Consider the following 12,419-nt stretch of genomic DNA (forward strand, 5'->3'; position numbering starts at 1 on the left):
CAGGTGCAGGTGAGCTCTGGAAGCCCTCACAAGGCTGGGAATGGCCCCAGGACAAGCCCATAGGCACAGGATGCGCCAGATTTGGCCCAATTTGGGTCAAATCCCAGCCTGTGAAACTTTCTGGCACCTACTTCTTTCCTCTCCTTCAGGTTGGTCACCATGACAATTGTCGCTGTGTTTTGCTCCCAAATCATCCTCCAAAAATCGTTCACTGTTTCTTCCTTTGGTCCTGAGGGCAAGGTAAAACAAAAAGTCCTCTTTGGGATCAACCCCTCACAATCTGGGGCCAAAAGCCAGCGTGTGAGGTCACACGTCACCGATGATCCAACACATTTCTTGCCAGTAGGTCACAGGAGGTGCTGTGCTGTCCAAGGAATAATCCTATCCCACAGTGGCTGGAATTTCTGGATTTGTTTTATGGTCAGGAATTCCATATTTAGCTCAAGAAGGGGAAACCAGACAGAGCGTGGACTTGCCCAAGGTCACCCAGGGAAATCGTGGCTGTCCCAGAGTCAGCACAAGTCCTGCCCTGGGATTTTGGGTTTTAGCCACGGGATCCCATTTCAGTGTGGCGCAGGAATAGTTCCCTGCTGCCTGCCAGACACGAAGCTAACTCAGCTTACACTCCCTTGCCAAGCCTGAGGCTCAGGGTGAGCCAAGGGAACAGCAGAGCCAGAGCTTAACCTGAGCCTGGAAGTGCTGACGGCCCTGATCCAGCCTCTTCTCCAGCCAGAGCCAGGGAAACTGGCCAGGAATGCCCTGACCCACTGGCAAGTCAAGAGAGGAAACACAAAACACCCCCATGGGCAGGTAACATCCTGCTGCTGACATGATCCCCACCCTGTGAGCGGGAATCTTGGTTTTAGGGATGTGTTTGGACTTCAGAAGATTACAAGGATGTTTCTCTCTATCCCATCTCTGGGAGTGTTCAAGGGAGCTTGGAGCAACCTGGGATAGTGGGTGGTGTCCCTGCCCATGGCAGTGGGGTGGAATGAGATGAGCTCTGAGGTCCTTTCCAGCCCAAAGCATTCCACAGTTCTGTGATTTGGGGAATTTAGTGAGGCAGCTCCCTGGCAGTATTTCCAGGGGTCACAACACCCTCCAGCAATGGGTATTGCACAGGTAGGCCTTCTCTCTGTCCACCAAGACATCCAGCACTGCTCCTTGACTGGGAAAATAATTTCAGGAACAAATACGGAGTTTCCAGACCTCCTTTTGACCAGGGGAGCTCTGCAAGGTGCTGTGCTGGGGGCAGAGGGGCACAGCTCCCCTGAGCAGAGGGACCCAGCCCAGCTGCCCCCAGCAGAGCAATGGGAATAGTCAACAATTTACCTTGTGCAGCAATGAACTTGTTTTTCTCTTGGTACCCCTGCAAGAAAAGAGGAAAAAGGAAGAGAAATTAATATTTCTCCAACACAAGAGTTGTGAAATGCATCTACTTCAGCAACAAACAGCTGGCATCTGCTCTGCTGCTCATTCTCCCCTGTGCAAAGAAGGGGCTGCAGCCTCTGAGGGGAGAATCAGCTCCAAAGATGGCCTGAAACAATTGAAAATCCTTGTGCAGAGTGCTGTTTTCCCACAGGAACACTCCCCATAATGCAGAATTGGCCCCACTTTTTGGCACGAGGCACTAATGAAGTGGTACCTGACAGCACCTCCACTGGGGTCAGACCCTGCATCCAGAATATCACATGAAAATCAGCATTGATCCTTGGCAGATGGGCTGTAAAACTCCCAGGGATTGATTTTGTGTATTTTATTTACTGGGGGACGAAAGGAAAAAGCTGTTTTGAGTCTTGCTTTGCATCATGTGCCTGCATCTCTCATGTGACCCTGCCAGCTGATCGGAGCCACACGGTGACAACCACAAGGACACATCTCCTCCCAGGGGCAGAGCAGGGCAGTGTTGCTTCCATTTTAGCTGCATTCCTTGATTTCTTCCTCATCCCCTTCCCACATCCAGCCCTGCAAGCTGGGAAGCACTGGTGTCCAACTGGCCACACTCTTCAAGGATTTAAAAGCGTGTGGCACTTGGGGACATGGTTTAGTGGTGCTCTGGCAGTGCTGGGGGAATGCTTGGACTTGTGGGTCTTAGAGGGCTTTTGCAACCTCCAAGATTCTATGATTCATCAGCTGTTTGCAGATGAGAAATGCCCAGCTCCAGCAGGAGTGGTTCCCCAGCCCTTTCCAAAGCTGGCTTTGCTCCTGGGGATCTCCCCCTCACATCACAAAACTCACATTAATGAAGGAGGCGTTGATGTAGTCGGAGTCAGGGACCCCTTCCACGGGAGTCAGGTGAACCCTGGAATGATCATCTGGAGGGAAATTAAAACTCTGCATTAAAGACAACCCCTCCACTCTGCTGGTACCTGGTGTAGTGAGAATCCAGGTATTGCAGTGGAGCCCACGCTCCAGCCTCCACTGCAAAAACACCTTTATGCCCCCAAATTCCTCTTGCTTAAACCCACAGAGGTCCTAGATCTTGTCCAAAGTAGATTTCCTTCTGCAGAAGGCATATCTGAGGACACCCCAAGCCAGCCCAATGCCACCAGGCAAGAGTTGTTCCTTCTGGCATTTTCCATTTGTTTCACTCTCCACGGCCTCCTGGCTGCTGAGGGCTCCCTGGATCCTCTCCTCACAGGTATCTAAAGCTAAAGCAGACACAGCCACCCACCTGGGAGGTGAAATGCCCTCAACCATGCCCTTCCCCATCCCAAAACCAGGAATGGGGAGTCCTGGCAGGAGCCCCTGAGTGTTTCCCCCTCCATCCAACCAGCTCAGACACGCACAGGGCAAAATGTTCACATATCTGTTCTTCTCCTTGTTCTCCTCCTTGGAAGCAGCTTCACACGTGGCCTGTATGGGACACGCTGGGAGAGCCTGAAATGGCAGGAAAAAAAGGCTTTTCTGTGATATTTTCATGGCAGAGCAGGAACAATGTGCTGGCAAATGCCACATCCGAGCATCCTGCCCCCACCACCCACACCCCTCACCTCCACCCCAGCAGCAACCCTCCTCCCCAGCCAGCTCCAGGTGACCATTTAAATAGCTGGGCTGGACCAGAGAGAGCCAATCCCTTTGGAAAGATGTCTGGAATCTCCTGATCCGTGGACACGAGGTGGCAGCAAAGCCTCCAGCTCCAAACCCACCTGCAGCACCAACCAAGCTCACTCCCGATTCCCGTCCACGGAGGCTCCTGTGAGATTCCCTCATTAGCAGTGCTGCTAATTGTGACCTGATTAAGCCCCCACCGCCCCAGCTCACGCAGTGATGGCAGGAGCAGCACCAGGGGACCTTTGGTGGGGGGATACTGGGGTGACAGGGGACAGTGCTCCCAGCTGAGCAACAGGAGGTGCTTCCCCAGCACCGTTATTCCACATCCTCTTTGAACAGCCAAGAATGTTCTGGAGGTATCCACCATCCCTTCCCCCAGCTGACAGCATGGCAGGAAGTGTCCAGGGCAATCAGGTATTTATAACCCTAAAAATCCCCCTCCCTGGACATTCATTGCACCTATTTGGTTTCATCGCAGCAGGGCCAGGAAAGGGATCAAGTTTTGGAGCAGCTGGACAAATCTGAGCAGCTTTTTTTTTTTTATCTTCTCCTCGTTCTCATGGTGCCATATCATGGCTTGGACCTGGGCTGGCAGCACAGGTCAGATGAGGAGCTGCTGCAGGAGCTGAGGGAGTTCAGCTTGGAGAAAAGGAGGCTCAGGGGGCCCTTCTGGCTCTGCACAACTCCCTGCCAGGAGGGGACAGCCGGGGGGGTCGGGCTCTGCTCGCAGGGAACAGGGACAGGAGGAGAGGGAACAGCTCAGGCTGGGCCAGGGGAGGTGTAAATTGGATATTTAGGAAAATATTTTCAAAGAAAGAATTGTCAAGCCCCAGCATGGGCTGCCCAGGCCAGTGGTGGAGTCACCATCCTTGAAAGTGTTAAAAAACCCAAAAAATGTAGATGTAGCACTTGGGGACATGGTTTAGTGCTGGTCTGGGCAGTGCTGGGTTAATAGCTGGACTCAATAATCTTAGAGAGCTTTTCCAACCTTAATGAACCTTTCCCATTCAATTGTATTCTAATCTATTTTTATTATTGACAAGGCAAAACAGATTTATTGTCCCAAGCTGCAAAGCTCAGCAACGTCAAGAAGAGGCTGTAGCCATCCCTGAAGAAAGGCTCTGGGACAAGCACAATACCTGAATTCCTCACAGCTGAAGGCCAGCCTTTGTCCCACACATTGTCATCATTGTGTTTCAGGGTTAACAGCCCACAGAAATAAGATGGGGTCATTCCTGCTTCTCCGTCAAAGCTCTTTTTTTGGCCATCAGTGGATTTAAAGCCATGAGGACTGGGAGGTGGGAGGCAGAGCTTGGGAGCTTGGAAGTCTCCAAGATATCCAAGATCATTCCTGACCCCAGGAAAATGTAACTCTGAAGAGCTGTTTGCTAGAAACCCTCTCGTTTTCTGCAGCGAGCGTGAGGGTGAACAGCACATCCACCCTGACCACGGACTCAGGGACAGAATCAGCCCCGCTTCCAGAAAGCCCCAAGAAGCAGAGGCTAAACCTCTGTGGGAGGTTTAAAAACCAGCCTGTGGGACCCGAGGGCAGAGGCACTCACGTTGAACTCCTCCCGAAAGAGCTTGTTGTCATCGGCCATGCGGCGATTGATCTCCTCCTCCAGCTTGTCCACGGGCAGCGGGGGGTACTTGCGGTTGGTGCTGGGGGAGCGGGCGAGCAGGGGCATGCTCTGGGGCTCTGCAATGACACCTGGGGGTCACAGGGGCCACCAGCTGTCCCCCGTGGCCAGCGTCGCCCACCCGAGCCCGGCTGAGCTTTAGGGGTGTCCTGGTGTTTGCACAGGAGGGTTTGGGGTGGAGGGGATGTTAAAGGATCTGAGAGCTGCTGCCAGACCAGGCTGCTCTGGTGGCACCTGGGTTGTCCTGGCTCGGGTGGCAGCAGGGCCAGGGCAGTGCCCGTCCCCTGTGCTGGCACTGCTGGGGCACCTCCAGGGCTGGGGGCACTTCTGGGCCCCTCACCAAAGATCTGGAGGGGTTAGGGAGAGTCCAGAGAGGGGAACAGAGCTGGGGAAGGGTCTGGAGCCCCAGGAGCTGCTGAGGGAGCTGGAAAGGGGCTCAGCCTGGAGAAAAGGAGGCTCAGGGGGCCCTTCTGGCTCTGCACAAGTCCCTGCCAGGAGGGGACAGCCGGGGGGGTTGGGCTCTGCTCGCAGGGAACAGGGACAGGAGGAGAGGGAACAGCTCAGGCTGGGCCAGGGGAGGTTTAGATTGGATATTAGGGAAAATTTCTTCACAGAAAGGGTGTCCAGGCCTGGCACAGCTGCCCAGGGCAGTGCTGGAGTCCCCATCCCTGGAGGGATTTAAAAGCCGTGCAGATGTGATATTTGGGGACGTGGGGCAGCAGTGGCACTGGCAGTGCAGGGAGAATGGTTGGACTGGATGATCTCAGAGAGCTTTTCCAACCCCAAAAAATCAGCGATCCTATGATGATTAACACTCTGGGACCTACACCCTCACAGAGGCAGGGCAGGGCCCTGAGGACCAAGCCAACACTGGGGTCAGAGACCACCTCACTTTGAATTCCAACTTCTCCCTCTCTGACAGGGAGATCTGGCACCACCACCGTGCCACAATTCCCAGGAGGGCACAGCAAAGGCAGCTGCTGCTTGTGCTGCTCAGCAAAGCCCAGCCAGGCCCTGTGAGGGTTACACCAACTCAGCTGAGGGCTCGTGAAGTTCACACCTCCGTTTACAGTGATGTAAGATGGGCAGGGAAGGTTTCAGCAGCCAACATAAAATAAAAAAAGGTGCTGAATTCCATTTAGTGCTTCTCAGAAGGTGTTTGGTTTGTGTGGAAGGAGTGCTGGAAAAGCATCTGAACTGAGTTTAAGAGGTCTCCTCAGATCTTAATCAGTGCCTACACATGGATGGAGATGCCCAGCTTCAGACCCTCAATGTCAGCTCTGGCTCACAGCTCAGGGGCAGGAGAATTTAGACAAAGCTTTAAAATTGCATCTGTGCATGTTTAGGAGGTAGAATTTTTTTTTTTTATAATGAAAGTAAGTGTATTCCCTGTTTTCCCCTGGAAATGTTAGTTTGGTGTCCACAGTTAGAGTGAAGATCTGAGCTTTAATCAGAGACCATCCTAACCTGAAACAGCAGAAGAATGTTTAATTACTCCCCAAAGATGTGTTTTTTTCAAAAAAGGTTCTCATTTGAGTCAAAAGAAACATTGTGAAAACTCAAGAGGAATGTGAGTAGCGATTTTGGAAGTGATCACCCATTTTAATATCAACCACTTGAGGGCAAACATTTAGCCAGTGGAATGAAAGCTGGGAAACCTTCATTCTACAAAAGTCTGCCAAAACCATGGGAAACATGGAACAAAGGAGATCAGGAAACAACAACAAAAACAGAAATTAAAAAATATTTGCCTACAGAAATAGGAGGTAGGGGAGGCCCTGTGTGGACTCACCTGTGTCGTCCGTCCGGCCGTTGGACAGCCGGAAGGAGTTGGAGTGGCTCCCTGCCTGCTTGTATTTCTTGAACCTGCCAAAGGGAATTGGGATGGAAAAGTCAGTAAATACCCACCAGGAAAGCCCAGGTCCCCTCCCAGATGAGACAAGCCACGCTTTCTCATGGCTTCATGAATTAGCTGGTGGGTCCAGGAGGCTGCAGGACCTCTGAAATCCTGCCTGTGAGCACATCTGGAACAGCTGCAGGAGCCCAGAGCCAGGTGGAAACCAGGAGGAGCTTGGAGGGTGCTCTTTACAGAGGACACCCCAAGGAGTCCCTCCCTGCTCCCTGGGCTGATCCAGCACGGCACATAAAGCCCAGGTTGATCTGTCCTGCAGAAAATCCCTGCTCCATGTGCTTTTAACCTGCTCCCTTTGCCTGAAATTCGGAGTTTTGCTGAATCACTGGGCAGTGAACACAAACCCTTCTTTTCAGGGCTGGAAGCCAGGTGGGAAGGACTCAAACTCTGCTGCTGCCGAACTCCTGAGGCAAAACTCTCCTCAGGTTCACTGCTGTGAGGGCAGGCCTGGAGCCAGGAGACAGAGGGAAGTTTTCCACTGGTAAGGAAATTTTGTTAAGACTTACGTAATCACCAAACTGGTGAGTAAATTAAAATGTTTACTGCAGGTGAATAAAGACCCTCTTAGTTATGCTTTTGGGAGCTGGGAATGGTTCATTTTGAGCAGGGCAGATGTTTGGATTCTGAAAGATGGACCTAGGAAGACTTTATTATGCTGTAATTTCAATTACACCATCACCTAACACTCCTCACAAGCTCCTGCCATTCACAGTGAAAGGTGCAAAGGGACCATGGAAGGTTTGGGTACCCAAAACAGAGTTTGGATGTTGGACCCTGCTCGTTATCAAGATGGGAATCAAGGAATAACACAGTGAAAGGACTTTGTGGCTGTGTGCAGTCCCCCTGGATTACTCAGCCCATCATTTCCAGCCTCACAAGGAAACCTCACCTGCTTTTCCCCACACTGACAGGGCTTCAGTTCAATCTACCCTGCTAAATGTGACATTTTGAGAGGCAGAACAGGAATTCCCCACACCAGGAGCAGCTTTGCAGAGAAAGGAATAATCATCATTCACCAGATAACCCCAAACATCGTTTTCATTCATTGTCCTTACAGGTTTCTTTTCAAAGCACCAGCTGTGTCAGCCTTTAGCCTGGGAGACAGCACAAAAGGCTCATTCCTGTTCATTCAGGAATTGTTTCTGTCAAACAAGAGAACCCAGCATTAAAGCAGCTCTTACCTCAACATGTACAGAACAATAATAATAAATACTATGACTAGGAGGGAGGACAGGGCCACCATCACAGCTATAATGGGAGTCTCGTCTGCAAGAGGAAGAGAAAGGTGTGGTTATGGACATTGGAAAACATCCAGAGCCATCATTTAACAGGGGCAGAGTTCTACAATTTCTGCTTGAAGAACAATTCTGATGATGATATTAGTAATAAAAACATAATAAATAATAAATAGTATTAAGTGATGTTGCATTTTTGTTTTTTCAGTCTGAGAGTGAAGAAAGAAAAGGATGAGTGAGCACCATGTGCCTCAGACACTCCCAGGTCAGATTAAACCCTGAAACCACCACTCAGAGCAGCTCAATCTCCTCCAGGAGTTGGTCACTGTGAAATTGTGACCTTGCAGATGAAAACAGTGATGGAGAAAGTTGGGACTGGGATATTTTTGGGGTTTCCTCTGCACACTTGAATGTGCACGGGGTGGCCCAGCAGCCACCAGCAGAAATTTCCTCTGACAGCTGGTGATCTCAATAATTTTCTGCCTGAGACTTAAATGTCCAGAGAAGTTCCTAACAGGCCCATGAGTTTGGGATAATACAAGAACTTTATATTGATATTAATATTAATATATATATTAAATAGGTGAAAACTGTGGCCTCTCCAAGATCCCACAGGTACATTTTTGACACCACCACCATCCTGCTTGCAGTTCTTTGCCAAACAGGACAAGAGGGCAAAGCTTCCTGCTGCACCTGGGACCTGAACACCTCCAGGGTGAGATTTGGTGTGGACCAGGCTGCCCAGAGCAGCTGTGGCTGCCCCTGGAAGTGTCCAAGGCCAGGCTGGATGGGGCTTGGAGCACCCTGGGATAGTGGAAGTCCCTGGCCATGGCACAGTGTGGAACTGGATGAGTTCTAAGATCCTTTCCAACCCAACCACTCCGTGATTCTGAAATTACAGAACAATTTGGGTTGGAAGTGACCTCCACAGACCATCTAGTCCCACCCCCTACTCTTTCCTCCCTGGAAATACAGAATTTAGAGAGCAGGAGAGGTCAGACACCACCAGGCCACCGAGTGTGACCCAGTTTGGCTCCTCAAGGGCAGGAACCTCACAATTCTCTTGCAAAAACACTTAGATTAGTCTGAAACATTCCCATCCTCCACGACCCACAACAAACTTTTCCTTTCTCTTTTAAATAAGCCATTTCTCTCTTGTGCTGGAGGTCAGTGAATCGGTGGTTGGTGCTGGCAAATCACCCAGATGGGTTGGAAGCCAAGCAGCTCCAACCAGGGAGGAGAATGGCCCTGAAGGGCATTTTTTCAGATAAATGTGGATGCCAGCCACACCAGCTGGGGTTATTTCCATTTTCCATCAGCTCCCTCCATCTGAGGGGGTCACCACATCGTGTCTACACAGCCCCAGGAGGCTGCAGGGCACGACCCCTCTCCCCACCTCCTGTGCATCCATTTCCCTGCAGATTCCTGCTCCATGTGTCTCAGCAATTTCAGCCAGCAGATTTCCTTAGGTGGGGTTTATTTTGTGCATCTCTGAGCTCTGATTATATTTCTGTGTTTGTCCCTCTGTGGTGTGAGGTCTGGGAATGTTTTTTTCTATTGAAACAGATGATTTCTGTGTCATGATTTCAAGGCAATCAGTGTGACTGATTTCAAGACCCAGTGTGGCAAATAAAACAATTAAATGATGCTGGTTTTGCATGTCTTTGTCCTTCTCATCTACTGCCCTAACGTGGCAGCACCTCCCACAGCTCCAAAGGAATTTATTGGGAATTCTGCCTCCTGCACACCTCAGTAGGTGATGAGCCTTGGCATTCCCCTTCTTGACACTTCCCAATAGCAAGAACAGGTTGGTCTTGGCTCAACCACAGCCAGCCCTGGCCTCTCAGTGAGACTTCTGAGCCACCATCTCCATCCTGGCTGCAGGAGAGGAGGGAGAGCTGCCTTGCCAAAACCTGTGGTGTTAAATCACCCTGGGACCATTTCTTCCTGCCCTGGCTGGAGTTAAGCTCAGCCTAACCAGTGCTGGGCTGGATCTGCAGGGCAGTGGTGGCTGGTGGTTTGTGAGTGAGGTGTGATTTGTGGGCAGGGTGCAGAGAGTTTGGAGGTTTTGGGGTTTTTTTTCCTGTTCTTTCCACACATCTGGAGGGACGAGGAGTTGCAGCTCTCCCATCCAGCAAAGCCCAGGCAGGAAACCAGCTGGAGGGTCCCCAGCTGCTCCCACCTCACCCTGCCAGCCCTGCTGAGCTGTGCCAACCCCCCACAGCTCCTGTCCTGCTCCAGCCTGGGGGTTTCATGCTGGAAATCCACCTGGAAAAGGGACAAGGGCTCGACCTTCCGCTCCCACAGCGCTGGAGCACCCGCTGCAGTCCAGAGCTTGGAAAGCATCAGGAGGCTTAAATCTTGTCCTGGCCCCTCTGAGGAGCCACCAAACCCTCCTCTGGTGCTTGGGATCGTGTCCCAGCTACAGGCAGAGGTGTTCTGTAGGGTGTTCTCTGCATGTCACCCAGACCTGGGTGCAGCCATGGCAGAGGGACGGGGCTGAGCAGCCCATCCCTGCTCACAGCTGGCAACATCTGCCCACAAAAACAGTCACAGAACGGTTTGGGTTAGAAGGGACCTTAGAGATCATCCCATTCCACTCCCTGCCACCTTCCACCACCCCAGGCTGCTCCAAGCCCCATCCAAGCTGGCTTTGGACACTTCCAGGGATCCAATCTCTGGGCACCCAGTGCCAGGGCCTCCCCACCCTCACAGTCAAGATTTTATTCCCAATATCTAATCTAAACCTACTCCAAGTTTGAAGCCATTTCCTCATCCCATCACTCTATGCTCTTGTAAAAAGTCCCTTATTTCATCTGATTTCCTAACTATATTTATATTAATTAATAAAAATCTTGTTAGGAAGTCAGATTTATTCCCATTTTTTTTCTCTTTGCCCTCATGAGCAGGAATGAATGATGGCAGAGGGAGCACAAAATCAGGCCTAAGCCAGGCCAGATCTGAGGGAATTACAGCGAGCATTTCTGCAGAGGCTTAGCTACAATTTCAGATGAGTTCTCTCAGACCTGCATCCCTTTTATTGTCCCTGCCCAGTGTGTGCTGCAGAGCATCTGTCTGTTCCCTGCACCATCAGTGAGCAGCACGAGGCAGAGTTTGCAAAGCTGCAGCACCCATCAGAGCCAGGATGAGAACACCCTGATGCCTCCAGGTGGGAGCCAGCCCGGCTCTGCCCGCTCCTGGAGCGCTAAAGCCATGAGTAATTGCAAATATTCTGGTAGAGATGCCAGTTCTCAGAGCTGAGAGATGGAAAAATGTCCCTAAAGTGCTGTTGTCTTACAAGAAATGGATTTGTGTTTCTGCTTGCCAACAGAACGAAGGAGAACAGTAATTATTCCCATCATCTGCAGGATGGGTTTGGATCAAATCGCGTAAGTCACAGTCAATAAAGACAATTCAGCAGCAAAAAAAAAAAAAAAAAACAAAAGGAAATTTTCTGAATGGCTTCTTAGACTTTGGTCATGCAGCTCTAGGGACGTGCTGACATTCTCAGAGCAGGAACAATTCGTATCTAATAGGACATGTACAAATTGGAATGGGATTGTTTCGTTCTAAAAAGAAAAGCTCAACAGAAATTAAGACATCAGCGTGTCACCAGCTCTTGTAAAGAGCTTGAGAGGTTTCATAAAAGCACATTTGGAAGTCCTAAGGAGATCTCTCTAACAGCAGAATGCTTCTGGAAATGTTTTTAATGAGTAAAGAGCAATGAAATATAACACTCTTACCTCTTCTGTCAGAGTTACCTGCAGAAAAAGAAAACAAAAGTCTCTTAGCAACAAAGGAACAAGACATTTTACTAAGTCAGGAAGGATCAAAGACCAAGACAGGAACAAATTTAGTAACTCTCATCATTTGCCTGTAAATCTTTCCTTTAAAACACTAGCTATAAAACCAGGATGTTAAAATGAATTTCTGAGTAAGGAAATAAGAACAAATCCCGAGTTTTTATCAGCAGAACAAGGAGCTGAAGCCAAGCTTTAAAATCAATAAACAAAACTTACTGTTTAAACCCATAACCAGCAAGTCACTGGTGTAATTCATTAGCACTTAAATATCAAGAGATAACACTGGTGCATAATTTTAAGAGAGTGGCTGAGCCAAGAGTTCAATTAAGAGCAGCTGGGCTCAGGGATGGGGGTGAGGAGCATCCAAGGAAAGTCTGGAGCTGCTGGGTTGGATGTCTCATCCAGAGGACACCGGAACAAACCCGTGCCAGGGAGAGCAGGGCCTGCATCTCCTGGGGCAATGCCCGTGGCCATGAGCTGTGTGTGAGGAGCTGCAGCACAGGGCTGAGGACAATCCTGGTGGGTTTGGACAAAGAGGAACTGCCTGTACAACCTGTGACCTTCTGCCCTTCTCGAGCACCACTTGGTTCTTCCATGACTAACACCAACATTTCCTGTTAAATCTTATGGTAAGGGCAGCCCTAAAGCTGATTTTCCTCCTTGACAAATTACTTAGAGAGATAAATAAAGAATTAGGTTTGATCATTTGTTCTCTGGGCTGACATCAAGTGAGAAGCCACTTCTGGCCTTGATGGTGCAATGGCCAGTGTGTCAT

General features: G+C 50.2%; 1 protein-coding gene across 2 annotated transcripts in view; it reads right to left on the reverse strand.

The window, feature by feature from the left end:
- Window positions 1-12,419, reverse strand: part of PTPRA (protein tyrosine phosphatase receptor type A) — a 113,718-nt gene that overhangs the window by 7,985 nt on the left and 93,314 nt on the right. For both annotated transcript variants that reach the window (XM_086889718.1, XM_086889719.1), the window contains 8 exons: window positions 11,585-11,602; window positions 7,788-7,872; window positions 6,487-6,560; window positions 4,617-4,753; window positions 2,790-2,880; window positions 2,239-2,315; window positions 1,333-1,369; window positions 132-229 (listed from right to left, as the gene is read on the reverse strand). In XM_086889718.1, the coding sequence (XP_086745844.1) occupies window positions 132-229; window positions 1,333-1,369; window positions 2,239-2,315; window positions 2,790-2,880; window positions 4,617-4,753; window positions 6,487-6,560; window positions 7,788-7,872; window positions 11,585-11,602 (617 nt within the window). The remainder of the gene's footprint in view (window positions 1-131; window positions 230-1,332; window positions 1,370-2,238; window positions 2,316-2,789; window positions 2,881-4,616; window positions 4,754-6,486; window positions 6,561-7,787; window positions 7,873-11,584; window positions 11,603-12,419) is intronic.

The sequence above is a fragment of the Cyanistes caeruleus genome, chromosome 5, assembly GCF_971803275.1.
Source record: "Cyanistes caeruleus chromosome 5, bCyaCae1.hap1.1, whole genome shotgun sequence".
Classification (NCBI taxonomy): domain Eukaryota; kingdom Metazoa; phylum Chordata; class Aves; order Passeriformes; family Paridae; genus Cyanistes; species Cyanistes caeruleus.